Source organism: Macrotis lagotis, chromosome 1 (assembly GCF_037893015.1).
Source record: "Macrotis lagotis isolate mMagLag1 chromosome 1, bilby.v1.9.chrom.fasta, whole genome shotgun sequence".
NCBI classification, from domain to species: domain Eukaryota; kingdom Metazoa; phylum Chordata; class Mammalia; order Peramelemorphia; family Peramelidae; genus Macrotis; species Macrotis lagotis.
Window position 1 is genome coordinate 854735751 of NC_133658.1, and position 26181 is coordinate 854761931.

The window sequence follows — 26181 nt, forward strand, 5'->3', positions numbered from 1 at the left end:
ATCCAAAGACATACTCTCTCAAGTCATCACAACAGGGCCTGACGTTTATTCCTTTTCCAAATGTTACAGTTACAACCCAAGATGGGAGGTTGGTTTTAGCAGTTAGAAAAAGTCACACGAGTTTAGTTTTGGCCATTAAAAATTATTTACAAATGAAGAAAAAGGAGACAAAAAACATTGAAGTTGCTTCACATTATACAGATCCCCCTCCCCCCGGAGCCCTTCCGCCCCCCTACAAAGTCAAAAGGAACACACAGCAGGCGCACAAGCTGGAGCGGGGAGCCGGCGGGGCCCGGCCCGGGACGCGGCCGGCTGCGGGGGGGCGCGCGGGGCGGCTCTGCCCGGGGCTGCGGGCGCAGTCCTTGCCTCGGGAGCTGCCCCTGCCCCCGCCGCCCGGCCCGGCTACTCCTTGTGCTCGCCTGCGGGGCCCGGCGTGGGGCTCCGCTCCGGGGCGCCCTCGGCCGCCGGCTCCTCCAACTTGGTGTCGTCGGCGGGGGCCGCCTCCGCGGGCCCCGGCGCCTCGGCCGCGGCCGCCCCTTCCTCGGTGGGCGACGAGCCGGCCGAGTCGCCCCCCGCCTCCCTCCGGTGGCGCTTGAAGGACAGGCCGCTCAGCTTAAAGGGCTTCTTGAAGGAGAATTTCTTCTTCTTCTTGGGCGTCTCCTTGGGCGGCCCCTCGGCCGGGGCCTCGCCGGGCGCCGCGGGGCCCGAGGGCTCCGGGGCGTCGCCGCCGGCCCGGGCCGCCTGGGCCTGCTCGGCGGGGCCCGGGGGGGCGGGCTCGGCCCCGGCCCCGGCGGGCGCGTCTCCGTTGCTCTTCACATGGCCGTTCTCCTGGGGGGGCAGAGCACAGGGCAGCGGCGTGAGCGGGCGGGGCCGCCAGGGGGCGCCCCCCGGCCCGGGCCCGGGGCCCTCCGGGGCTCGCGGCCCTCCGGGGCTCCCCGCCCGCCGCCCGCTTTGTCTGGATGCGGCCCCCGCCCCCGCCCGCGCCGCCCCCCCGCCCCCCGGGCTCCCCGGCCTTTGTGCTCGGGGCGCCCGGGCCGCGGTTCCGAACAAAGGCCGGGCCGGGCCGGGCCGGGGCCGCGCCCCCTCCCTGTGCCTCCGCCCGCGGGAGCCGCCGCGGAGCCGAGAACAAAAGGCGCGGGGGAGGGGGAGGGGGCGCCGCGTGCCCGGCGGGCGGAGGGCACGGAGCCCGAGGCCCGCGGGGCCCGGCCCGGGAGCGCACCCACCTGTCCGTTGGCCTTGGCGGGGGCCGCCTCGTCGGCGCTCACGTCGCCCCGGGGCGCTTTGGAGCTCTGGCTGCCCATGGTCGGGGGGGGCGGGGGTCTGCGGCGCGGGGCGCCCCGAGGGCGGGCGGGGGAGGCTGGCCCGGCGGGGGGCGGCCCCGGGCGCTGCGGCCCCGGGCCCGGCGAGCTCTGCAGGGGGTGCGGGCGGGGGGGCAGGACGCGGCCCCGTGCCCAGCCGCTGCGCTCCGCGCCGGAATGCCGCCCGCCGCCCGCCGCGCCGCTTAAGTAGCGCCGCGAGCCCGGGGGGGCGGGGCCGGCCATTTAAATCGGGGCCCAATCCGGGGCCGGGGGCGGGGCCGGAGGCGCCCCCACCTGCGCCGCCCGCGGCCGCCCCCCGCCCCTCCGCCCCCCGAGTCAAAGCCCGAGAAAAGTGCGAGCGGGCGCTGGGCGTGACGGTCACGACTGCGCCCGCGGGGGGCATCGGTCGAGATCACTTCGGGGGGCTCCTCAAGTGCCCAGATGGGCGGCAACGTTCTGAGGCGGGGGGTGGGGGGGAGTTGGGAAAGAGAAGCGAGCTGAGAGTCGCTGCGAGAAGAGGATCCCCTCCAGATCCGGGGGCCCTTTGGGCTTCCCGAGGGAAGGACAGGATGAAGGATGCTCGCAGGGAGAGGTGGCGGCCTGGAGGACCTTTATGAAAAAGTGGGGGCATCAGTGAGGGAGACGGAATCTGGTGGGGGGAGGACACGTCAGCTTTCTCTGGAGTCTTGTTGGGTTTTGTGTCCAAGGGGGGTGAAGATTCTGGCAAGAGCAGGGACGGGCCTCCTCCCTTCACCGAAGCACCTCTGGCCCCAGGGTCGCCATGACGTGCACAGAGAAGGGGAGGTCGTGCAGGAACTAGCCCCCCATCTCCCAAGGACTCCCAAGTTCTCTCTTTAGTTCTGACGGGGCCTTCTTTACCTCTCACAAGGTAAGATGCCCTTAGAAAAACGAGGAGGAGTCCATCGGCACAAAGCTGGGGGAGAAAGCTATCGCCCCTGCTCTTAGCTAGAGAGAATTTGGGGGGCCCTGGACATGAGCTGGCCACTTCCATCCAGGCGCGATTTCCTCTGACCTTCAAGTCAGGAATGCTGTGTTTTTGTCCTTCCTTGCTCTGCCACCAATTCTGGTGGCCCTGCGTGGGTCCCTTCCTTTGGGGGTGGGGGTGGGGGGAAGAGTTCAGTTTCCAGGTCTGCACAATGAGATCTCTTCCTGCTAAGACATTCCGAGGCTTGGAGAATCTGTGCCCATTCCTGCTCTCATCCCCTGAGCCATTTCCTGGCCCAGAGCAGGGGTCTCTCTCTCTCTCTCTCTCTCTCTCTCTCTCTCTCTCTCTCTCTCTCTCTCTCTCTGGTCCAGGAAGATATTCCTCAGGCCCCCCCCCCCCCCAGCTAGAGTCTTTGTTCAGCTGAGAAGCAACATCCCCTCCCCCACCCCCTCCCCGTGTTCCACATCTTCTAATAACCATCAAAGTACAGACCAGGGCAGCCCCCTCCTGCCCCTGAGTCCTGGGGGCGACCTCCCACCCCAGGCCTGGGGCTGCTCATGGCGAAACTGGTGCATGTTATGTGGAAACCAGATTGAGAAAAAACTCGTCAACCTGTGGACCTGGGTCCCCTCAAGGCCAGCCCCCGACCCCCTTCCCCATTTCAGCCCCTCCCCAAAGCTAGAAGGGGAAGGGGAGGAGGGACCCCGGTTCGAAGCACCGCCCTTTGCAGGTCCCAGGAGTTCTGGCCCCCACCAGGAGGGGACGGGAGTTGGCGTGGGGTGTGTCAGGGTCGGCCAGCTCTGCCTCCGTTTCCTCCCCGGGTGCTCCCCTCCCCACCCCCACCTCCGGAGGCCCGGGCAAACTCGGGCCAGGACAGCTGAACTCTGGCCTGGGGACATTCTCGGGGGCCCCAAAGCGATGACTAATGCCTGACCGGCATTGCCACAGTCGGGAAACTCCGGGGTCCGGGCTGGAGGAGGGCGCTGAGAGGGCTGGGGTTTGGGAGCATTCCTAGCCTCCCCTGGGGCGGGGCGGGGGTGCCCGGGCCGGGATCTCTAAGCTTGAGGAGTGGTCCCCGTCGCTGAGGAGGAGGCTTGCCATGCCTGCCCCCAGCCCTGGGTGCTCCCTCCCACTGCCGTTGTCCCCGTGGGGACTGTAACTTAGTATCAGCTTGCTGCCCCCCAAGGCAATCGGGATCCCTCTCCGTCTCCCCGATGCCCGTGGCTGAATCTGGTGCTGCTGCCTCAGTTTCCCCACCAGCTGAGGAGAGGGTGGTGGGAGTCCTAGCTGCCTCCGATGTGGGGCATAACTGTGGGAGGGAGAGAAAGAGGGGGCAATAACCCCTTCCCCCCGGGGCCTCTTTCTTCCAACCTGTGTCTGTAGCGGAGGCCCCAGCTCAGACAATGAGTCCATTGTTCTGGGACTCTGCGCCAGGCTCCGTTTCTACCAGTGTGTATCTCTGAGTTTCTGCCTCTGTGTGTCTGCCTATGAGAGTGCCTCTGTGTCTGTCAGTGTGTGTGTGTGTGTGTGTGTGTGTGTGTGTGTGTGTGTGTGTGTGTGTGTGTGTGTCTGTGTGTGTGTCTGTGTGTGTGTGTGTCTGTGTGTGTGTGTGTCCTAAAGCCTGCCTGCCACTGATGCTGGCCCTCAGAAGCTTTCTGTGGCTCCCCACTAGCTGTGGAAGACTTAGCATTATTCCTTCAATTTCTTAGAGTGATTTAGGATTTCCTTGTCACTGATAAAAATCATGCCTCTTGCACAGCCTGGCAGATGGTTTCATGGGCTGTTGAAACTGTTCCCTCCTTGGTCTCTCCCTTCTCCAATCCATTCAAGAGCCAAAGTGACTTTCCTAAACCACAGGTTTGAACAAGTCATTCCCCAGCTCAGGAATTTTCAGTGGCTCCCTATTGCTCCAAGGATCAAGGAAAACCCCTCTATTTAGTATTTAAAGCTCCATCTGGCCCCCATCCACTTTTTTTCATCTTCTCCTTTGTGTCCTCTTCAATCCAAGTTGCTGCCATCCTCTCTTAGGATATTATTTCTTATCTCTTTGCTTTTAAAAAGATTGTACAGGGCAGCTTGGTGGATAGGAGCACTGATCCTGGTGTCAGGAGGATCTGAATTCAAGTCCAGCCCCAGACACTTAATAATCACCTAGCTGTGTGAGCTTGGACAAGTCCCTTAACCCCATTGCCTTACAAAAAAAAAAATAGATTGTGCACCTCCCCACCACCCCAGTCCACCTCCCCTTAAAAATCCTACTCTTGGGGCAACTAGGTGGTACAGTGAATAGAACACCAGTCCTAGAGACAGGAAGACCTGAGTTCAAATGTGTGAACTGGGTATGTCACCCACTGACCTCCCCCCCAAAAAAAATCTCACTCTCAACTCAAGGACTGCATGAAACCAATCCCAGTGGCTAAGTGCCCTTCCTTTGAGAATGGAATTAGAATGGAAGCTCTTTGAGATCCAGACCATTGGTGGGGGTAGGGAAGGTCTCTGCATTGCCAGTTCCATTGGGGTACAGTGTCCCTGGTATAGTGGGCACTTGATATATGTTTCCTATTGATGCTATTGGTAATAAGGATTGGTTGGTTGGTTTTGTGCTTTGTTATGGAAGACCAAAATGACATCACTATGTTTGCTATAGATTGTATATTCCTCCAGAGAGAACTTTAAGGAGTCTATTACACTCTTAGACCATCTGAAGCCACCAAGATCTTTTTAGTGACTTACCCCTTCTTCCCTTTAGGTCAGCCAATCAATCTACAAGCCTGTGTTGAGGGCCTACTATGCCTCAAACCTTGGTCAAAGTGCATAAAGAGCAAAAAGAAATCATTCCTGGCCTTAAAGAGTGTAATTACTTTCTATAAGAAGAGGGGACACATGTAGGAATATACTCAATAGATCTAAAAGGGCATTTTTTATTGGAAAGACATTAGCAGCTTTTTGGGGATTCCAGAGAAATCTAGAAAGGCCTCATGAAGGAGAAGGCATTTTTTTTACTTAGTTTTGAAGAGGCAGAGATGAGGAGATGAAGTGTTCTATGTGAGAAACAGCCAGAATGTTAATTTTATTGAACTCTAGAGTGTATAAGAAATAATGTATCCAAAACTTGGAAACACTGATAGGGCATACATGAAAATCAGGAGATGAAGTTTGATTCTGAAGGTCCATGGGGAACCACTGGCATCTTAGGCAGAGGAATGATATGGCCTCTGGGAACCCTTCCCTCATCTTCCCAACCTTTGCTTGCCTGCATATTGTTTGTCCTTTGTTCTCAAAGAAGACCATACCATCAGGGAGGTGACATGACAAACATGTGAATTGAATTTGAGTGGGGGGGGATATACCTGGTGCTGCACCTGGTGTTGCCAGCCTCATACACTTTCACACCTATATCATCCCATTGCCTAAATTATCTACCTAGCTACATTTCTGCCAGTTGAAATTATTTGAGCTCCAGGTTTAGTGTCATCATCAGGAAGTCTCCCTAGATTCTCCCAGCAAGAAGTGATTTCTCTCTGCTCTGAATTTCTTTCTCCTTCTCCTATTTAATATAACTGTGAATGTGTCTCATCCCAGGATATGGGACATTCCCTGAAATCAGGGACTGGCTCCTAATGGTCCTGGCATAGGCTCAAACCTATAACAAGAAGCAGAAACAGCCTGGAGGATGGACTGATAATTTTATTTCTACTATTCTCTTGCTGTGTTACCTGTGCTAAGTCCCTTTCTCACTTTGTTTTCTTGCTTATAGAAAGAGGGGACTGGACTAGATAATCTCTGAAGGTTTCCACTTTTAAAATTCAAGGCCCATCCAGATGGCCTAGGTATGAACATATATTGATTTCCTCTCCTGCTGATTCATGGGTAGGGATTTGGCTAAAAAAGCACCTGGGAAGTTCTTTCCTGGTAGGAAACTGAAGACTTTGAGGGGCCAACAGAGGACTTCATCTTTTCCCACTGATACTGGTGACTTTGGAAGAAAAAGGAGAGCAAGGGGTTGTGGGATAAACACCAGGATGTTTGGGGGGGGGGGGGCTTGATATGGAGACTATCCAGCTGAGCAGGAATGGATAGGAGAGGACATTATTTCCAAAAAAGGTCCGAGTCCTTCTGACTCTGGTTGATTCTAATGTGACTTTCCAATTCTAAGAATTTATAATGATAATCAAAGCTTATGGAGCATTCTAAATTTTTCAGGGTGAATTGTATCTTCTCTGTGGGATGGATATGATGGGTATTTCTTTTTTTTTTTAGTTTTTTTGCAAGGTAATGGGGTTAAGTAGCTTGCACAAGACCACACAGCTAGGTAATTAGTAAGTGTATGAGGTTGAAGGCAGGTCCTCCTGACTCTGGGGTCGATGCTCTATCCATTGTACCCCCTAGCCGCCCCAATGGGTATTTATTCTAATCCACTTTGCAGAGGAGGAAACTAAGGTTCAGAGGGATTCTATGACTTGGCTTAGGTCAAGTTAATAAGCATTTATTAAATACCTGCTGTGTGCTCAAGGTGCAAGGGAAGGGTGATACAAAATGGTTAAAAACAAGTTCTTAAGGAGCTTGAAAATCTCCAAGATTACAATATAATCTCCTGTCATGTAACTAGAAAGTTCTAGAGGATGAATTTGAATCCAGGTCTATTTTTACTCCACGTCTAGCACTCTTCCTAATATGCCATGCAAATGAAAAAGTCCTCAGAAAAATTGATTCTATGATCAGTGGATAAGCATTTATTTGGTACCTGCTGTCTGCCAAACACTGTGATAAATGTTGGAGTTACAAATATGGTGGACAGGGGGTAACTGAGCATTGGCTCTGGAGTCAGAAAGACCTGAGTTCAAATCTGGCCTCAAACACTTGATATTTACTAACTCTGTGATTTTGAATAAGTCACTTAACCCCATTGCCCCCACAAAAACTTTAAGAAATCAGCAACAAAACAGATTTGATGGGCAATCAGGTAGATGACAAAGAAAGAAAAAAAGCAAAGGCAGCTAGTTTTCAATAGGAATCAACCAACCAGGAAAAGGGTTGTCCTCACAACTGTAACCCAATGCTCAGCATATAGACAATACTAGAAAACAACAAAAAAAAAACCCCTAAATTCTTGAGATTTTTACTCAAGGCAGCAAATGTGACATCAAGAGTTTCGTGAAGGCTTAGTGGTATTGGATTCAGTACTAGAATACAAGCAATGGAAGAGTATAACCTTTTCAAAAAAACAAACCACACTTCCTAACTTACATCCAGTTCTAATGGCAGGGGATTGAACTGTGTATTTAGAAGCCACACACCTGAGTGAAAAATCAACAAACCTAAAGTGAAACATGGGTGAGGACCAAAAGGAAAACAGAAGTGAAAGCATTGTTGGAGTATTCTACTGACCTACGTCTGACCTTATGAAGATTGTAGATGATGCTTTCCTAATAGAGATCCCAATGTTCCATTCAGTTCAACATATATTTATTAGCCACTTGACTCTGAGAGTTCAAAGATGAAGCTTAACTTGGTCCCTGTCCTCAAGGAAATTACAGTCTGGGAGGACTCCAAGAGTAGCAGTCAACTAATGCAAGTTAGAAATGCTTGGGGGAACAGGAGAGATGAGGAGGAAGTTGAGGAGGGGGTTGAGGAGGTTGATCACATGTATTAGGAGTGATTGGGGATGGCTTCATGTTGCAGGTAGGCATCAGAGTCTTCTTTTTCTGTCATGAGGAGAAGGAGGATTTTAGAAGACAAAAATGTTGGAGTCCATATGAGGCATGAGAGATCTGTGTGAATGCACAAAGAGAAGTTCAGACAAGACTGAGGAAAAGTTAGTCATTCATTTTGTGTGAAACAAACTATTCAGAAGACAAAGGTGGGAGATAAGACCAGAAGGATAAGACTTAGCCATCTGGCTAAGTAGGTTGTATTTTTTTTCTGTCCTTAACAGCCCCCAAAAATCTTTGAGGAAAGGAGTTCCATGGTCAGACTAAACAAGCAACATCGTGCAGAGTGAATTAGGAAGGGGAAGCCCCAGTGGAATTCAGGTAAGAGATAATGAGGATCTGTACATGGGTTGTGTAAAAAGGCAAGAGATGACTATGATGGGCAGATTTTTATCCAGAGAGCTACACAAAGCCTTACTCAGCTAAAAATGACGTATTTGATAAATGTATGATTCTCTCTGCTGACAATGTCAACTCTTGGTTGAGAGAAGAGACAAGGGGGAAACTACTGCTGTCTTAGACCTAATTTTGGCTAACAAAGAAGAACTAGTTAGTGATGAGGAAATGATGGAAAATTAGGCAGGGAAAGTGAATGTGTCAAAAATCTTAAGAGTTCATGACTGTAATAAATGATTATAGTAACCTACTGTCTGATGAAACCCAAAGACTTCAGCTTCTGGGTTGAGAACTCATTCTTTAATAAAAACTCCTGGGAAAACTGCAAACACAATGGCAGAAACTAGGCATAGATCAATATCCCACACCCTCTACCAAGATAAGTCAAAAAGGGTTCAGGATTTAGACATAAAGGGTGATAACATAAGCCAATTAGGAGAAGAAGGAATTATTTTATCTGTCAGATCTATGGAGAGGTAAGGAGTTTATGACTAAACAAGAGATATTATAAAATACAAAATGGATAATGTTCATTATGCTAAATTAAAAAGTTTTTGCACAAATAAAACCAATGCAACCAAGATTAAAAGGATTGCAGAAAGTAAGGAAATAATTTTTACAGCTATAGTTTCTGATAAAGGACTCTTCTAGAATGTATAGAGAATGTAGTCAAATTGATAAGAATACATGTCATTGACAAATAGTCAAATGATATGAGCAAGCAGTTTTCAGAAGAAGAAATTGAATCTATGGTCATATAAAAATGCTCTAAATCTTTACTGATTAGAGAAATACAAATTAAAACAACTCTGAGGTACTCCCTCATACTTATCATGATTGACCAGTATGACAAAAACTAGAAATAATCAATGCGAGAGGGAATGAGGAAAAAGTAGGACACTGTTGCATTATTAGTAGAGTTGTGAACAAATCCAACCATTCTGGAGAGCAATTTGGAATTATGCCCAAAGGGTAATAAAAATGTGCATACCCTTTGATCCAAGAATACCATTTCTAGGTCTCCCAAAGAGATCATAAAGAAGGGGAAATAAATCTTTCTGACTTACATGAACTGATGCTGAGTGAAATGAGCAGAACATCACACACATAAATAGCAACATTGTGTGGTGGACTTGCTCATCTCAGCAGTACAACATTCAAAGACAATTCTAAGGGACTCATAATGGAAAACCATCTACATCCAGAGAAAGAACTATGGAGTCTGAATGCAGACCAAAGCACACCATTTTTCAATTTTAAAATTTGTTTTATACTCTATGTTTTTCCCCTCTTATTTTTTCCCTTTTGCTCTGATTCTTCTTTCACAACATGACTAATATGGAAATATGTTTAACATAATTATGCATGTATAACCTCTATTAGATTACCTGCTGTCAAAGGAGAGGGGGGAGAGAAGGGAGGGAGGGAGAAAAACATGGAACTCAAAATCTTGCCAAAAAATGAATGTTGAAAACTATTTTTGCATGTAGTTGGAAAAACAAATAAATAAATTCATATATTAAAGAGAGAGAGAGAGAGAGAGAGAGAGAGAGAGAGAGAGAGAGAGAGAGAGAGAGAGAGAGAGAGAGAGACTGGTTAGGAAAAGGGGATACAGGAGGGTATAGTCAGATGAGGTCTCTTAGACCTCAGAAATCCAGATGGGAAGTATTCAGAGGAAAGCCAGGTGTCATCCCAGCTACCGTCAAAGGATCCATATTGGCTCATAGAGAGATTGGGAAATTGTCCACAGTGAAAATCCAAGGATAAAAATGCCAATGATCCTGATGAGGAAGAAAAGCATGTCAGGGAGGGTATTGGAATGATTTAGATTAAGATATTAAAGTGGGTAGAGGAGCTGCATTACTAGGAAAAAAACTGGAAGCAGGGGCTGGGGACCAAGGACAAAACCTGCCAGGAAACTAGAGCTCAGAACAAACTTGTGAAAAAGACTAAGGATGATAAAAAAAAAAAAAAGAGTTTGGCTGCTTTAAGCTAAATTTGAAACAAGAAGAGGAACCAGAGTGGTCAGTTCATGGGTCACACAGTAACAGATCAAGAGGGAAGGAAGCACAACTTTCTCCAAACCCACTTTTCCTTCTGGCCATCTAGTCCAACTTCATCATTTTATAGACTTGACTGTGGGAGTTGAGGTCACTTGTATTCATTTATAGACATTTGCCCACTGATTTAAAACTGGGAGATTCCTGTTTTGTCTGATTACCACCACCCCCCAACACACACACATACATACATACTCTGCAGTGTTGGAAGTTGGAGTTTAGAGCGCTGAAATGACCTGCTCAAATTTGTGAAAGAGAATACAAAGGAAAGAGAGCAGACTCTGCAATCAGAAAATCCAGTTTCAAATCAAATCTTGGATGGTTATTGTCTGTATTACCTTCCTCAAGTGACTTCATCTCTCTAGAATTCATTTTCCTCCTCTGTAAAATCAAGGTGTTGGACTTGCTGACCTCTCAATTACTTCCAGCTCCAGTTCCAGGATCCTATGATTTGGGCTCATGTCCCTTGTTTGTTTCAATTCTTTATCTGTAAAATGAACTGGAGAAATGGCAAATCACTCCAGCATCTTCACCAAGAAAACCCCAAATGGGGTCATGGAGAGTCAGACACTGTTGAAAAGCAACTGATTCTAAACCCAGGACTCCTTCCCTATGCTATAATGGGAACTGCAACTCTCCAGCAGAATCATTGCCTCCATGTCTTGTCTTTGGCAACTTTGGATTATTTTTGGCCCTTCTCATTTCTGTTCATAGGCAGGTCCTATAGATTCGCCCCTCCAACAAGAATCCATCCTCATCTTCAACCTCTCCTCTCTGCCCACATAGTGACCCTCAGAACTTGCCTTCATGAATTAGTACAATAGTGTTTTAAGGGATTCTACTTTCTGGTCCACAACAGTATGTCTAAAAATATAGAGTGTAGACTCAAATATTGGCTCTGCCATTTACTTTGGGCAGAAATCCCTCTGGGTCTCAGTTTCCTCAGCAAGTAGTATTCATTAATAAATGCTTTGTCATTCATTCTATAAAACCAGGTGGGATGATCTCTGAGCTTCCTTCCATCTGCAAATCTAAAAATTCTATTGTAAATTCCTGTAGGATAGGTGATTGAGTGATATATATCAATTATCCCACCTCATTAAAAGTAAATGATAAGAAGCAAAGACCTGATATCTTAAATATTACTAATAATTAATGACTCAGCACAACACTCCCTCATTCACACCCAATTCTCCTGCATGCCAAGACTCTGTCTTGTACCTGTGGTGTCACTGTCTTCAAGAAAGAAGGACATGTTTTGTCCTTCATTTTCTTTTTCCTTTTTTTAAAGAGATTTATTTTTTTATTTTGAATTTTACAAATTTCCCCCCTAATCTCACCTCCCTCCCCCACCCCACCCCCACAGAATGCAGTTTGTTAGTCTTTACATTGTTTCCATGGTATACATTGATCTATGTTGAATGTGATGAGAGAGAAATCACATCCTTATGGGGAAAACAGCATCAGAGATAGCAAAATTACATAATAAGATAATGTTTTTTTTTTTAATTAAAGGTAATAGTCTTTGATTTTTGGTTAAACTCCACAATTCTTTCCTCTGGATAAAGATGATATTCTCCATCACAGATAGCCCCAAATTGTGCCTGATTGTTGCACTGATGGAATGAACAAGTCCATTAAGGTTGATCATCACCCTTATGTTGCTGTTAGGGTGTATAGTGTTCTTCTGGTTCTGCTCATCGTGCTCAACATCAGTTCATGCAAATTCTTCCAGGCTTCTCTGAATTCCCATCCCTCCTGGTTTCTAATAGAACAATAGTGTTCTATAATGTACATATACCACAATTTGTTCATCCATTCCCCAATTGATGGACATTCACTCAATTTCCAATTCTTTGCCACCACAAACAGAGCTGCTATGAATAGTTTTGTACAAGTGATGTTTTTACCCTTTTTTTCATCATCTCTTCAGGGTATAGACCCAGTAGTGGTATTGCTGGATCAAAGGGGATGCACATTTTTGTTGCCCTTTGGGCATAGTTCCAAACTGCTCTCCAGAAAGGTTGGATGAGTTCACAGCTCCACCAACAATGTATTAGTGTCTTAGATTTGCCACCACCCTTCCAACAATGATCATTGTCCCTTCTGGTCATATTGGCCAGTTTCAGTGGTGTGAAGTAGGACCTCAGAGATGCTTTAATTTGCATTTCTCTAATAAGTAGTGATTTAGAACAATTTTTCCTATGTGTGTCCTTCATTTTCAAAGAAGACCATGACATCAGAGAGGTGATGCTGTGACAAGCTAATGAATTTGATTTGAGTGAAAGGGTGCTGTGCTAGGTCACCAGCCTCACTTTCTCCTTGCCCAAGGTCATGCAGCTAGTAGGAATCAAGTGTCTCAGGCAAATTTAGTACTCCCATTCTCCTGATTCCAAGGCCGTGCTCTATTCACTTCACCATGTAGAAGGATAAACAGCAATTAACGATAGCCAGTCTTTCTACAGTATTTACTATGAACTAGGCACTGTGCTAAATACTTTGCAAACATCTGATTTGGATTTCAAAACAATTTTAGGAGGTACAGGCTAGTATTATCTTCATTTTGCAGTTGAGAAAATTGAGGGGGGCATGGTTAAGTGATTTGCCCAAGGTCACACAGCTAGTAAGCATCTGAGTGAACTCAGTCTTCCTAATGTCAGATCCAGAATCATTTAAAAATTAAAGGCAAAAAGTTCTTTAAAGGCACTGGATGAATTAAGGTGAGAAGGGTGAGGGATTTGGTCTTGTTTTGTGGGGCTTGCATAAAACCAGGAGTAAGTTCAGAACCTAGAGATTTGGATCTACTTCCCAGCATCCCTGGGGAGTTCTGAGGTGAAGGTCAGGGTGAAGAGGAGATAAGTGCCTCTCAGCCTTGGCTTTGGTTTCCTTGGCAGCTCCTTCTGTCTCTGCCTCTCTCCCCCTGTCTCTGCCTCTCTCCCCCTCCCCCTCCCTCAGCCAGATGAAGCAGGACCTCAGTTTTCAGAGGATCAGAGGATTTGGAATTTTTTTCACCTTCCACTGTCATTCATGGCTTCAACAAGTTGCTGATGTTTGTCCTTTGTTTTGAAGATCATGCCATCAGGGAGGGGATGCCATGACAAACACATGAATTGGATTTGAGTGAGGGGATGCTGTGCTAAGTCACTTTCTCCTCCAAAGTCATCTGATCCAGTGACCAGATTGAATCAGAAAGACTGAAGATGGCCCTAGATGTGAGGTAATAAGGGTTAGGTGACTTACCCAAGGTCATACAGCTAGCAAGAGTCTGAGGTTGGATTAAGTTCAGGTCCTGAAAAAAACCATAAAACACCTGAGGGGAATTTATTTATCACCTGACAAAGGAGAGAAAAGGATTCCCAGAGTTATGAGCTACTCCTTTGCTTCTGTAAGACTTAAAATTATATTAATTAGGGTTCAAATAAAATGACAGAAATTAGTTAATCATGATGTTTTCTTTGAGTTCAAATGCCCTTTCTCCTGGACTCTGGACAAATTTGTGGGACACTGTATCCCTTTACTTAAGGCAGGGTTTGGACCAATTCTATCCCCTTAGTAAATTTTACCCATTTTTAAGATATTCAAATTTGCCTGCCTAATTTACACCAATGGACAATTTTTTTTTATTTTGGCAAGGCAATAGGGTTAAGTTACTTGTCCAAGGTCACACAGCTAGATAATTATGTATCTGAGATTGTATTTGAACTCAAGTCCTCTTGACTCCAAGGCCAGTGTTCTGTCCACTGTGGAACTGAGCTGCTTCCTCACCAATGGATAAAAGCACACTGGTAGGGCCTCTTGGAATATATCATTTAAAAAAAACACCCTCAGCCTTTTAGGATTCCCCACCCTCCACTCCTGTATTTCTTTTTTTTAAGTTTTTTTTTTTTTTGTAAGGCAAACGGGGTTAAGTGGCTTGCCCAAGGCCACACAGCTAGGTAATTATTAAGTGTCTGAGAGATCAGATTTGAACCCAGGTACTCCTGACTCCAGGGTTGGCACCTTATCCACTATGCCACCTAGCCACCCCTCATGCCTGTATTTCTAAGAGGAGATGCTTTTGGAGATTTTTCTGAGCTTCTGATCTGCCAACTCCAGTGGGGTTTGAGAGAAAAGAGCTAGAGCTTATTGGTGTCACTCATTTTGGAGTCTTCATATCGCCACCGAATATTTTTTAATGCCTACAGCAAATCATTTCCCTTCTACTCAAAGCCCTTCATTGACTTCCCTTTTCTTAGCAAGTAAAGCTCATATGCCTTTACCCGATTTTCCAGGCTCTTCCCAAAACAGGTCCCTCCCTCTCCTCTCAGTCCTTGTCATACTCTTTCCATCTTCTCACTTATTGTTCATTCATGTCCAGTTCTGCTTGGCCCTGTGGAATATAACACACTAATACTGTCCATGGTGTTTACTTGATAAGGATATTGAAGTGGTTTGTTATTTCCTTCTCTGGTGGATTAAAGCAATCTGAGGTTAAGTGACTTGCTCAGGGTCACACAGTGTCTGAGGCTGGATCTGAACTCAGGACTTCCTGACCAGTACTCTTATCTTCTGATCCACCTCCAACTCACTTTAAACCAGTTTTCTCCCATTTACACCCTGTTTTTGCCATGATCATATTTTTGCTCTCATTACTATTCCTCATAGATCTTTCTCCTCCCTTCCCCCACCCTAATTCCTTTTCATCCTTTCAAGCCTCCTTTTAGTCCCTTGTTGATAATAAGCTTCCATATGACTGCACTTTATTTTTGCTTTTGATGCATTTCACAAATTATGTGTCTGGTTTTTCCTCCTATCAGGTTTCTAGATCCCTATAGGCAGGGACTCTGGCTTACCTAAACTTTCTATCTCTTCCAGAGCCCTTGGCCTTTACTGAGCAGGAAACAAAGAAATGTCTCCATCTCCATCTCCAATTTTTCTGCCTTCTCTAGAGGAAGTCTTGGAAAGGTTGGGAATTGTTGAGGGAAGTTCCAGTTGGAAATGAAATGGGAAAGGAAGACTAGAGAAGCCCAAGCTATGCTACATGGGTTTCCGTCTCCAGATCCAGGTACTGAGACAATTGGCTGATGTGATTCAAGGACCAGTGACATTTGAGCAGAGAGAGATTGCAGGAATAGAGACAAGCTCATAGACTGATTTTTAACAAGGGGAAAGGTAGAATCCAAGAAAAGGTATGTCAAACTTCGGGCTGATTCCAGGCCAAATTTTTGAGTTCATTAATAAAGTAGGTAGTTTCCAAACACCTAGAAAAAGGTACTCTTTGGGAGGTAGAATGGACTTAAGAACAGATCACACAAAACTGACTTTATTGCTTTTTTGGTTGGAATTACTGGTAAACCTGGATGTCAGTAAGACCTTTGACAACAATCTCTCTAGGTGTCTTGTGGGCAAGATGGAGAGATAATACTACAATTGGGTGGATTCATAGTTAGTCATTGTGATAGGGCCCAAGGAATGAGGGTTAATAGGTGCAAAACTGGAGGGTCCTGTTTCTTTTAAATACTACAGAAAGCTGGGTTGGTTTGTTTTTATCAGTGACTAGGCTAAAGCCAGAGAATCAATCAATTTATTCAGTTCAAGAAAAACTTACAATTGTCCACTTTGGGAAGGATTAGGATGGATGCTGGGGGTATAGAGAGGAAAAAAATGAGCCTGTTCCTGCCTCCAGAAGCTTCACAGCTGCCTAGGGGAAGACATGACAAGTACATAGCTAAGAATAAAAGAAGATAGGGAGTGATAGATAGGAGCAGAGTGGAGGCAAAGGAGACAGATAATTGTTTATGAAATTTCAAGAGGAAAAGTATCACTTTCAACTGAAAGTATCATGGAAGACTTCTTGGCGGAGGTAGAAACTGAACTTTGAATTAAAAGAAGGATTTTAATGGGAAGAGATGAGGAATGGGTGCATTCAAGGCAGGAAGGAAAATGCATAACTTATTGGGATAGGATAGAGCCCTGGGCTTGGAGGGAGGGAGACTCATCTTCCTGAGTTCAAATCCAGCCTCAGACTAACTGTGTGAGACCATGGGCAAGTCATTTAACTATTTGCCTCAGTTTCAGAGTGGCAAACCACTTCCAATATCTTTGCCAAATGGAGTCATGAAGAGTCTGAAACAACTAAATAATAACAAGGGAAGCTTGGAGGGTCAAGATCCCAAAAGATTATCCCTAGAATTTATAAAGAGAGATAAATATGAAATAAGCTTGAAGATAAGTAAGAACAGAGTCTCCTCACCTTTTAACATTATGCCCCCCTCCCCAGCAGTCTGGTGGAGTTTAGAGCCCCTGTCTCAGAATAACAGTTTTAAATAAGTGAGGGAAACAATATAGACAAAAGATGATGAAAATAAATATTGATTTTCCCCTATCCAATACACAGGAACTTCCTGATTTTGATCCATAGGTGCCTCAGATGATTCTGTGGATTCCAGATTAAAACTTTCCAGGTTGTAGCTATAGTGAAGGCTCTTAGAGATGTCCAAGTAAGAAGGTAATATTTTATTCTGTAAGTTAGTTATTATTAGGAATTCACTTGAAATTGTTGAATCTGGTCAGACTTGTACCAGGAAAATTATTTGAATAGACATGTGAAGGGCCACCTGAAAAGAAGAGAGAATGAAGGCTCAGGCTTCATAATACAATTATAACAAGTTACTGACCCTTTTCTCATGTGGGCATTTTTAATGTTACTGAAAGAGGCAATAAGAACATTTGTGTGAGAAATTTAAGGACAAACATAGGAAGCTCTGAGGCAAAAGTACATATGAATGGCCCAAAATAGGTACAGTGCATTGCTTCCCAGGAGTTAATAATGTTTTTGGGGGCAGCTAGGTAATGCAGTAGATAGAGCACTGAGCCTGGAGTTAGAAAGGCTAATGTCCCTAAGTTCAAATCTGGCCTCAGGCACTTACTAGTTGTGTGACCCTGGGCAAGTCACTTCACCCTATTTTCCTCAGTTTCCTCATCTGCAAAATGAGTTGAAGAAAGAAATGACAAATCACTCTCCTTTTTGTCTATTTGAAATTACAAGAAAACTTCAAATGAGATCACAGGACCAGACATGACTGAATTGATGCTGAACTGAATGACTTTATACTTTTTGTTTTTTTAAAGAATTTTGAGAACTATTTTGGGTTGATGGGACAATATGACTTTTGTGTCATATATTAAAAAATATGAATGTGGAGCTTTCTCAGTTTAAGATAGAGGGAGATCACTGCATAGGAAGCTTAGGAATTAGAAAGAAGAAGTCAATGAAGAAACTACTCGTAGAACCTGAGACTTCAGAAATCAGAATACAGAGTTTAGAACATATGGGACAGACCAAGACAGAGCTGAGATGAAAGAACCATAGTCCAACCAAAGATCAGTTGAATAGAGACCAACAGTTTCCATAGTAGTTACAAGGAGTTGCTCTGATGGAGAAGAGCTTTGACACTGTGAGTTGATTGAAACAACCAGAATTATTAGTTGGTTTATTTTGCTCTCTATCTATCATGAATAATCTATAGTTTGGGAGAGGTAGAAATCCCTCAGACCCTTGTTTGTAATGAGAGAAATCCCTCTAAACCTAACAGCATACACAAATACCTTTGCTTATCTCAGGGCAGAGCTTGGAAGCTCTATTGATCCCAAGCTTAAATCTGTTTCCTAAAGGAATTTAACACTGGGCAGCACTTCCTAAGTAGAATTAGCTTCCCCCAACAGGTGACACAAGATACACACTCTTCCCTCATGAGACCAAGGATACTTAGGTCAACAGTGGAGAGCTACTCACAACACATTGGTTTCCCTTCTCATTTGCCTTTTAGGTTTCTGTGAGTTTGTGCCCACTCTCCAGTACAGACACTGTACTGCATGGGTGGAAGAGTATGGTTTAGGTTTATGGGTAGATTGTCACATTATGATTATTATTATCTTGCATTAGATTTAGTCAGTGTTTCATGATTAAGAGCTAATGGCTTCATTTCGCAGTTTGGTTTAAATGGGAAACATATTAGTGGGGACCCAGGAGCTTGAGTTGTAAACCATAGATGTATATCTACCTCCACATCAGAGTTACTCAATATCTTGAGAGGGACAGAATTGTAGCTGTTGCTTTGAGGAACAACCCAATCTGTCTCAAGTTGTGCAAGGGAGATGGGCAAGCAAGTCCCAGATCAAAAAAGAGAGCCTAGAGGAAGTTGGAAGGAAGGGATAAGTTAAGGCTATCCAAGTAAGAAGTAATGAAGGTTAAATACCTTATCCTCTCCATAGTTCTTGCTTTATGGGAATTGCAATAAATTGTTCTCATCTGCCTATTCCACCAGGGAATAGCCCTCTAATTCACCTTGGGGTCTGAGACCCATTGGTTTCCCTCAACCTAGTCTAACTAAAGGTGGCCGATGTAGATACAAAGGTGGATGGGTGGTCTTGAAAAGGGTTTAGAAAGGTTTTCACTCCAGAGGTCTCTAGTCTTTCTTGAACATCCCATAAACCTCACTTTTTGAGGACTAATAAGGCCACAGGACAGTGACACCTTGACAGTGACACAGGATTTGAGGTTTTCAATCTAAGGGGAGGAGGTCTCTCCATGTAAAGGACACCTAAATAATAATTTGAGGCCTGAAGGAGCAAGAGAATAATGAACTAATGGAGATGATAAAGGGACAATAATTCGGATAAAAGGGAGTAGTGTGACAGTAGCCAAGGGAGGGAGAAATCTTAAAGGGGGAGTTGGTCCAAACAGCAGTTTTAAAAACTTCAGAGAGGTTGTGGAGAATGAGGGTTGGGAAAAGGCCACTGGCTTGGGTATTGAGGTCATCAGTGACCTTGGAGAGAACAGTTTCACTGGTGTGCTGAGACTAGAAATCTTATCACCAAGTGCTGAGGAGTGAATGGGTGGTGAAGAAATGGAAACAGTGAGTAGAGGTTTCTCTCTAGGAGATTAGCAGTGAAAGATGCTTGGGACAGCAGAAAGACTGAGAGTCAGAAACCTTGTACTCAAAACCTGATTCTGCCATTTGCTACTTGTGTGGCCTTTGGGTGAGAATTCTGAGCATCCATTGCTTCATCTGTCAACTGAGGCTAGGTTCATATGATGACCTCTGAAGTCTCTTCCTGATCAAAATCTATGATCTACAAATTAGGATAATTGTTTGAAAGGATATGGGTTTGGAGGTCTTTTATGATAGAAGAGCTAGGTGGCTCAGTGGTCTTGGAGTCAGGAGGTCCTTAGTTCAGATGTGATCTCAGTTGTGTGACCCTAGGCAAGTAACTTCTCCCCCCCCCAAAAAAAGTAATAAGGAATAGACTTGTCTGTAAGCATCAAGGAAAGGGTCAATAAATAAGAGATTCAATCAATCAAGTCTTTATTGAATACCCACCATGTATCAGGCATTGTACATAAAGACAAATGAAACAGCCACTGTCCTCAAGGAGCTTACATTTTAGAGGGGAAACAATATGAGAAAGGGGGAAATGCTTGATAGGATTAAGTAAAAAGGATGGCCTCCTTGTCCTAAGGCAGGGACAAAGGAGAAGTTGGGTGCAGATGAAGAGAGGACATCAGGGATGGAGGAGGAGAGATGAGCATGGGTGGCTTCAATCTTCATAGCAGAATAGGCGAGGTCATCTGTTAAATGAGAGTGGGAACAGCAGCCAGGCTGGGGACGTGAAGAGAAAAGACACTCCACTGTGTGGAGTATGATAGAGAGTTAATAAGAAACAAAAATGTGCTTATCAAATCTGAGAATGACACAAAGTTGGGAGGAAGAGCAAATTTTCCATTTAGGGAGGTGACTGGGGGAGAGCCAAGAGCCCTGGGCTTGAGTTTGGAATTGCGAGATCTGGGCTTCATTCCCAGTTTTATCACCGATTCACTATTTGGCCTTGAGTTTCTCCTCTCTAGGTTTTAGTGTCTCCATCTGTCCAATGGGGATAATCACCTCTTACTTAAGATCAAATAAGAAGAGGAATTAGGGCTGGGGAGGTGTCAAAGGAAAAGAGCATTGAATGGGAAATAGTGGACTCAGGTTCAAACTCCAATAGATTAACTCATGGGGTCTCAGTTTCCTCATCCATGAAAGGGGGTTGAATTAAATGGTTTCTAAGTCCATTCCAACTCAAAGTCCATGGTTATGTAATTGTAAAGTTCTGTACAAGTTTTAAACTCTACTGTTTAAAAATAGAGAATGAGGCATGGTTTGGTGCCTGGGCCTGGAGGCAGGAAGATCTGAATTCAAATGTGACTCCAGACACTAGTTATGTGATCTTGGACAAGTTACTTTAACCTCTGTCTGCCTCAGTTTTCCTCAGCTGTAAAATAGGGATAATAATGGTTTCTATCTTGCAGGATTGATATTGTGAGAACAAGTAAGAAAATATTTGTAAAGAGCTTAGTAGGTGTTTCTTTCCTCTGAGACTCAGTTTCCATTCTGTAAATTGAGGCTACAGTAACTATAGTATCCACTGGAGGGGTTTTAGTTCTTAAGCTCATATAAGATAAAGTATCTAAAATCATTTGACAAACCTTAAAACGCTATGTAAATGTTAGTCTTTGTTTTTGTGGAGAAGTCATCTGAAACAAGACATGGATGTTAGGGGAAAATAAAATATCAATTAAAAAAAAAGAAATGGACATTTGGGTTGGCCCCTGATTCTGTAAAAATGGGTTCCAATAGGCTGCTTCACCAGAGATCCTAGTCTTGCTGCCTTCTGTCTTGATGAGGCACATTTTCAGTCCTAGGACCCAGTCTTGAATGGCAGGCTCCTGTATCACTCCCCTTTTTTCCTACCCCACTCATTTTCTCATCCCTCTGCTCTCAGTTTCCTCCTTCCCCCATCGTAATGGCAAGACAGGGACTTGAACCTGGGATGTGGGATTTTTCCTTTTCTTTGTCTTTTGACTTCCTCATCTGTAACATGAAGGGCAGGAGGGGAATCTTATAGGTGACACTGACAGCTTTGACATTATCATTCCTTGTTTGAGGTCAGTGGATGGCTCTGTCTGGGAAACAGGGACTGAGTCCCTCTCCCTTCTCCTCCCTAAGGATCTCTGGAAGGACTTTCTGACCTCACCCTGCAGCCTTCCCCGCAGCCCTCAGAGTTCTGCCTCCCTCCCATACTTTCAGTTTCCTCCCAACTCTCCCAACTCCCTAACCCCTAGAGCCTGGGGCTGCTAGGAAGGGGTGGTTTGTGTGTGTGTGTGTGTGTGTGTGTGTGTGTGTGTGTGTGTGTGTGTGTGTGTGTGTGTGTGTGTGTGTGATGAATCCGGATTGTTTCCAACTTTCCAATCATGACTTTCCCTTTGGGGAAAGTCCCTCCAAAGGAAAACCGAAAGTGTGTGTGTTTTATGAGGGGATGGGGGATGGGGGTGAGGGGAAGGGAAAGACATTCCACTGACCTCTGGGGCAGTCCCTTCCTTCAAGTCCCTCTCTTCTAGGGCTTTCTTTATTTCTTCCTCTTGACTTCTAATTACCTCATGGTTTCTATGCCCCTTTCCCAGAGCTTGGCAAGAGGAATGGCCTGAACTGTCTCCCTGCAATGAGACTGGCCCAGCAAGTCCATTTCCATGGTTAGTCTCATCTCCCCCACCAGTATAAGGGATTTTTTTTAAAGCCTTCCATCAGTTCAATAATAGGAGATGGAGGCAGCATGCAATGATTATGAACCCTGCCCCAGCATCTTGAGATCTTTTCCTAGGAGGTCTTTCATGAGATACATTTCCAGAGATTTCCCAGAGGCAGCTCCTAACATGTCCCTAAAATACTACCTATCAAACCTTCCCCCATAGAGACACCCCTCAGAAACAACCCCAAACACCCCAAGTACTTTCCCATATACCCCAAGAAACACCCCTCCTGAACAGACTCTAAAAAGCAGCCCCCAGAGATAATGTAGAGATTTCCCAGAAATATCTCCTATTATTCTCTCTACCCACTCATTGCTATGTAGGCATAGCATCCTTTCCTCCACATCCAAGGATGGAAGAAGGAAAGGGTCTACTCATGCTAAATACGTCACAACCCCTTCAGTGGATCTGAATCTCAGGTACAGAACATATAAAGTCACACAGTTGATTAGTGGCAGATCTTGGGACTATAATTCTGGTCTCTTGAGATCTGAGTTATTCTTTAAGCTGGACAAAGCTAGACTCTTTGATCCTGCTGTGCAGATATCTAATTTGTCACCTCATACCACATGTATGCCCTGACTTTCCTTAAACCAATGTAGAATTTATTGCTTTCTATCCATGTGGCCTATAGATGACCCAGCTGACAAACTGCTTTCCAATAAGGCTTGGGAAAGAGGTAGAGGCAGGGATGTCACCCAACATGGTGACTTCTTTAGGAGAGCAGCTGTAGTCATTGCCTAGGAGAGAATGTTGGAATGCTATGAATACCCAAAACTGTGTGGTTTCAGACAAGACCCTTCTCTCTGGGCCTCAGTTTCCTCTACATAAAAAGAAAGGGTTGGACCAGTATCACTTCTAGGCTTCCTCCTATCTGTGAGGCCTTAACTTTCATTTTATGTTTGGAATCACAGAATTTGAGATCTCAGAGAGCACCCATTACTTGGACAGGAATCTCCAAGTTTATGATCCTATCACCCTCCACTCAGCCTTGATAAGCAGAGGCTGGATGACCTCACTTATTACTTCAACAAGCAGATTGTTTTACTTTTCAACAATCCTGAAGGTTTTACTAATATGAAGCCTAACTCTGCCTCTAAGTATTTTCTATTCATTTAATGTCTCCTGGCAATCTTCTTCAGGCTCAAAAGCTCCTGTTTTTTTTCAACTGTTTTCCAATGACAATGGTTCACAATGTTTTTTGTTTTGCGAATCCCTTTTAACAACAAATATTTTGTGAACTTCCAGAATAATTTGATATACTACTTCTGCAATTATTTACTGTTTAAAGCACTATTAAAATAATTTTTAGCCTGAACACATTGAACCATTGCTAAGGATTCTCAACCAAATGGAAACTACTCTGTGGCATAAGTTACCAACCCTGTTACCCTCCTAGTCATTTTTCTCTGGATATCCTACTGTTTGTCAGTTCATCTTCAAAAAACTGGACATAGTCCATGTTTTGGATCTTAATGTTCTGTGTTTTAATATTCTAGACTGTGGTGAATCAGATGAGAATGGGGTGGATCTAGTCTGCTTCTAGGAAATTTTAGTTCCAAGATTTTCTATAACCAATCAGGAATCCTGAATCCTCTTGTCTTCCAAATGATAGATCTTCATCAATTTGAGAGAGACATTCACACTGGTCAAACAGAGCCTGAGAGTAGCCTTAGGAATGGGGAAGGATTGACTGAACCAAAGACCAGGTAGAGTGAGCTTTGCAGGGATGTGTGTGGGAGAGGTGGAGGAGATTCAGAAACTCTCAGAAGCAGTTGGTGACTAAAGCCAAAATCCCTCTTTCTCAAAGCACCCAAGTCTAATGTGTTTGGATTAGAGAGGGGTTTTGGGGCTAAATGATGACCATGAGATTCCAAGGTAAGATACAAGTGCCTAGAGAAGCAAGGACAGCAACACTTCCTCTCCCCAGGGTTGTTTCAAATTGGACTACTGAAGAATTGTCTAGTCCAGTCTTCTCCTATTACAGATGAAGAAACTGAAGTTTAGAGAGTTAAATTACTTGCCCAAGGTCACCCAGAGTGGTGTCCTAATCTGGCTTTGAACCCAGCTGGGTCCTCTGATTCCAAATTCCAGGTTGATCTGTGTTCTTGGAGCTGACACTCAAACCCAGTTTTGTTTGGGTTTTTTGCACACCGTCCAGTTGTCTGTGGTGGGGACTTGGAGGAAAAGCTGGGAAGGGAGGACAGCTGTAAAGCTGAACCAGGGCAGTGGGTGTGGACAGTGGGGGAACCTCCTCATAGATCTCAGGTGACATCACCAGGATCCCCATGGACATGTTATGGGTCAAACATGAGATCAACATAGGATCATGGGTCCAGATTGGACTTGTTACAAAATCAACGCTGAGACATCATGGTAGGACCATCATCCCACACAGGATTTATCCCAGGTTCATGGCTCTAGAGGTCTTTAGGATCTTGGGTCCAGCAAGAGGGAGGGGGGGGCTAATCCTAGAAAGTGGCTAATAATGACCCAGTTGCCAACTCATCTCAGCTCTGTCTTTCTCTTCCTACACAGGTGGACACAAGAACTGGGAAGCTGACCAGGAGTGGGAAGGGGGCAATCCAGAGGTGTCTTCTTTTTCCAAGTCTTCCCTACCATGGGTGTAGAAGAACATGGATTGCTTGAGCATCACATCATTTCTTGACTTGCTTTCCCCAGGTCTCAGTGCTAGAGGGTCACTCAAGACTCAGTGAAATTTGAGGTGTGTGTGTGTGTGTGTGGGGGGGACCCAGCCAAGGTCTTGGTCATTAGTCCTGAGGCCAGAAAGCGCTCTGGAGGTTTCTCTGCAGTCCTCCTACCCCAACCTCAAACCACTTCTGGACCAACACTGGAAAAACTCTCCTGAAGTGAAGTGATTGAAGTGGAGTGAAGTGATTTGATTCCATCCTCAACAAGGACCATCTCTACTTGCCTCCTCCCTCCTGGATGGATTGTTCTCACTTGCCCTCTAACCCTCAACTCCGAAGATGCCTTCTCCAGGATGCCTCTCCAGAGCCCCCCTAAGTTATTCAGTCCTGTTCCCCCAGACCTCACAGAGGACTCTGACACTCCCCCTCCCCGCCATCTTGAGCTCTACCGGGCTCTGCCGGGTCCTCTCCCCTCCTAGACTCAGTGAGGGTAGGGACTGTGTCTTCTCTCACTCCAGTCCCAAATCCACCCCAACCCAGCACATACAGGCGGTGCTTAATGTTTGCAGAAAGGTTCAATTAATTCCACCCTCCCTAAATCCCGCCTGCCCCTGACAATATTAAAATCCCTTCCAAAAGCCCCCCCCCCCCATCAGACCCCGCCCCAGCTTAGCCCCAGCCCTCTGGTTCCCACCTGAATTCTGCCCCTCCAGTATCACAGGTACAAGGGCATCAGGTGTCTCATCCTTTTGCCCAGAAATTCGTGATTGAGACACTGCCAGCGGTGCTTCCACCTGCAAGGAGGGGGACGTACTGAGGGGGGGTGGGAGAACCACCCGCCCCCTCCCTGGGCCTCTGGAGGGCCGCACCCGGCCAACTCCTCCATTCCTCCCCATCCCCCCTCCTAAAACTTCCTTCCCCTCCCTCCAAGGCCCCTCCTCAGCTGCCCCCCCCGTCCGACCACTCAGCCTTTCCTAGGCCCCTCTCCTTAGAGACCCTAACCCAAGACCCACCCGCATCCCCGCAGACCTCCTCCCTCCCCCCAGTCCCAGCCCGCCCAGGTCAGCCCGCTAGGCTCACAGGAGGTTGGGACGCGCGGAGAAGCACCCTGGCCAGCGCGCCGAGGGCACGTCGGCCAGCCCAGTGGCGGGGGGCAGGAGCAGCAGGCGGCGCCGGGGCCAGCGCCACGAGGCCCCCGAGGGCCAGCGGCGCTGGGGGCTCAGCCAGAAGTCGCCCTGGCTGCGGCGACTGGCAGGCTCGGGGGCAGGCGGCCCTCGGACTCCCCAGAAGCAGAGTTCCTGGTCCAGGCGGTGCCGGGGTGTCGCCCGGGGTCTCCTAGCGGGGAGGAGGGCGCAGGGCTCCTTCACCTCACAGCTGGGTCCCGCCTTTTGGGGGCCAACCTCACCCCCTTCCCCCAGCTCCTCCTGTGTTGGACGCTTCTCCCCCCCCCCCCCATCCTTCAGTCGCTTCTTCCAGCCCCTCCCACTCTCAGCCCCATCTGGAAATCTCTG

The 26181-nt window shown here is 46.2% G+C and overlaps 1 protein-coding gene and 1 long non-coding RNA gene across 2 annotated transcripts; one reads left to right on the forward strand and one right to left on the reverse strand.

Moving 5' to 3' along the window:
• Window positions 1-23: 23 nt before the first annotated feature.
• On the reverse strand, window positions 24-1449 carry MARCKSL1 (MARCKS like 1). Its single transcript, XM_074217710.1, has 2 exons — window positions 1224-1449; window positions 24-828 (listed from the first exon to the last, which is right to left on the reverse strand). The coding sequence occupies exons 1-2, from the start codon at window positions 1299-1301 to the stop codon at window positions 403-405; spliced, it is 504 nt and encodes a 167-aa protein (XP_074073811.1). The 5' UTR covers window positions 1302-1449; the 3' UTR covers window positions 24-402.
• Window positions 1450-1587: 138 nt separating this feature from the next.
• Window positions 1588-25325, forward strand: LOC141508789 (uncharacterized). Its single transcript, XR_012474499.1, has 5 exons — window positions 1588-2187; window positions 6002-6074; window positions 8180-8276; window positions 15266-15455; window positions 24558-25325. It is a non-coding gene; the product is annotated as an uncharacterized LOC141508789 (long non-coding RNA).
• The last annotated feature ends 856 nt before the right edge of the window (window positions 25326-26181 follow it).

Bases quoted from the DNA above. Each gene is read 5' to 3' on its own strand.
- MARCKSL1 (XM_074217710.1), bottom strand. From the start codon at position 1,301: ATGGGCAGCCAGAGCTCCAAAGCGCCCCGGGGCGACGTGAGCGCCGAC. The intron at 829-1,223 runs GTGGGTGCGCTC...CTGCCCCCCCAG, and splicing joins CCGCCAAGGCCAACGGACAG to GAGAACGGCCATGTGAAGAG.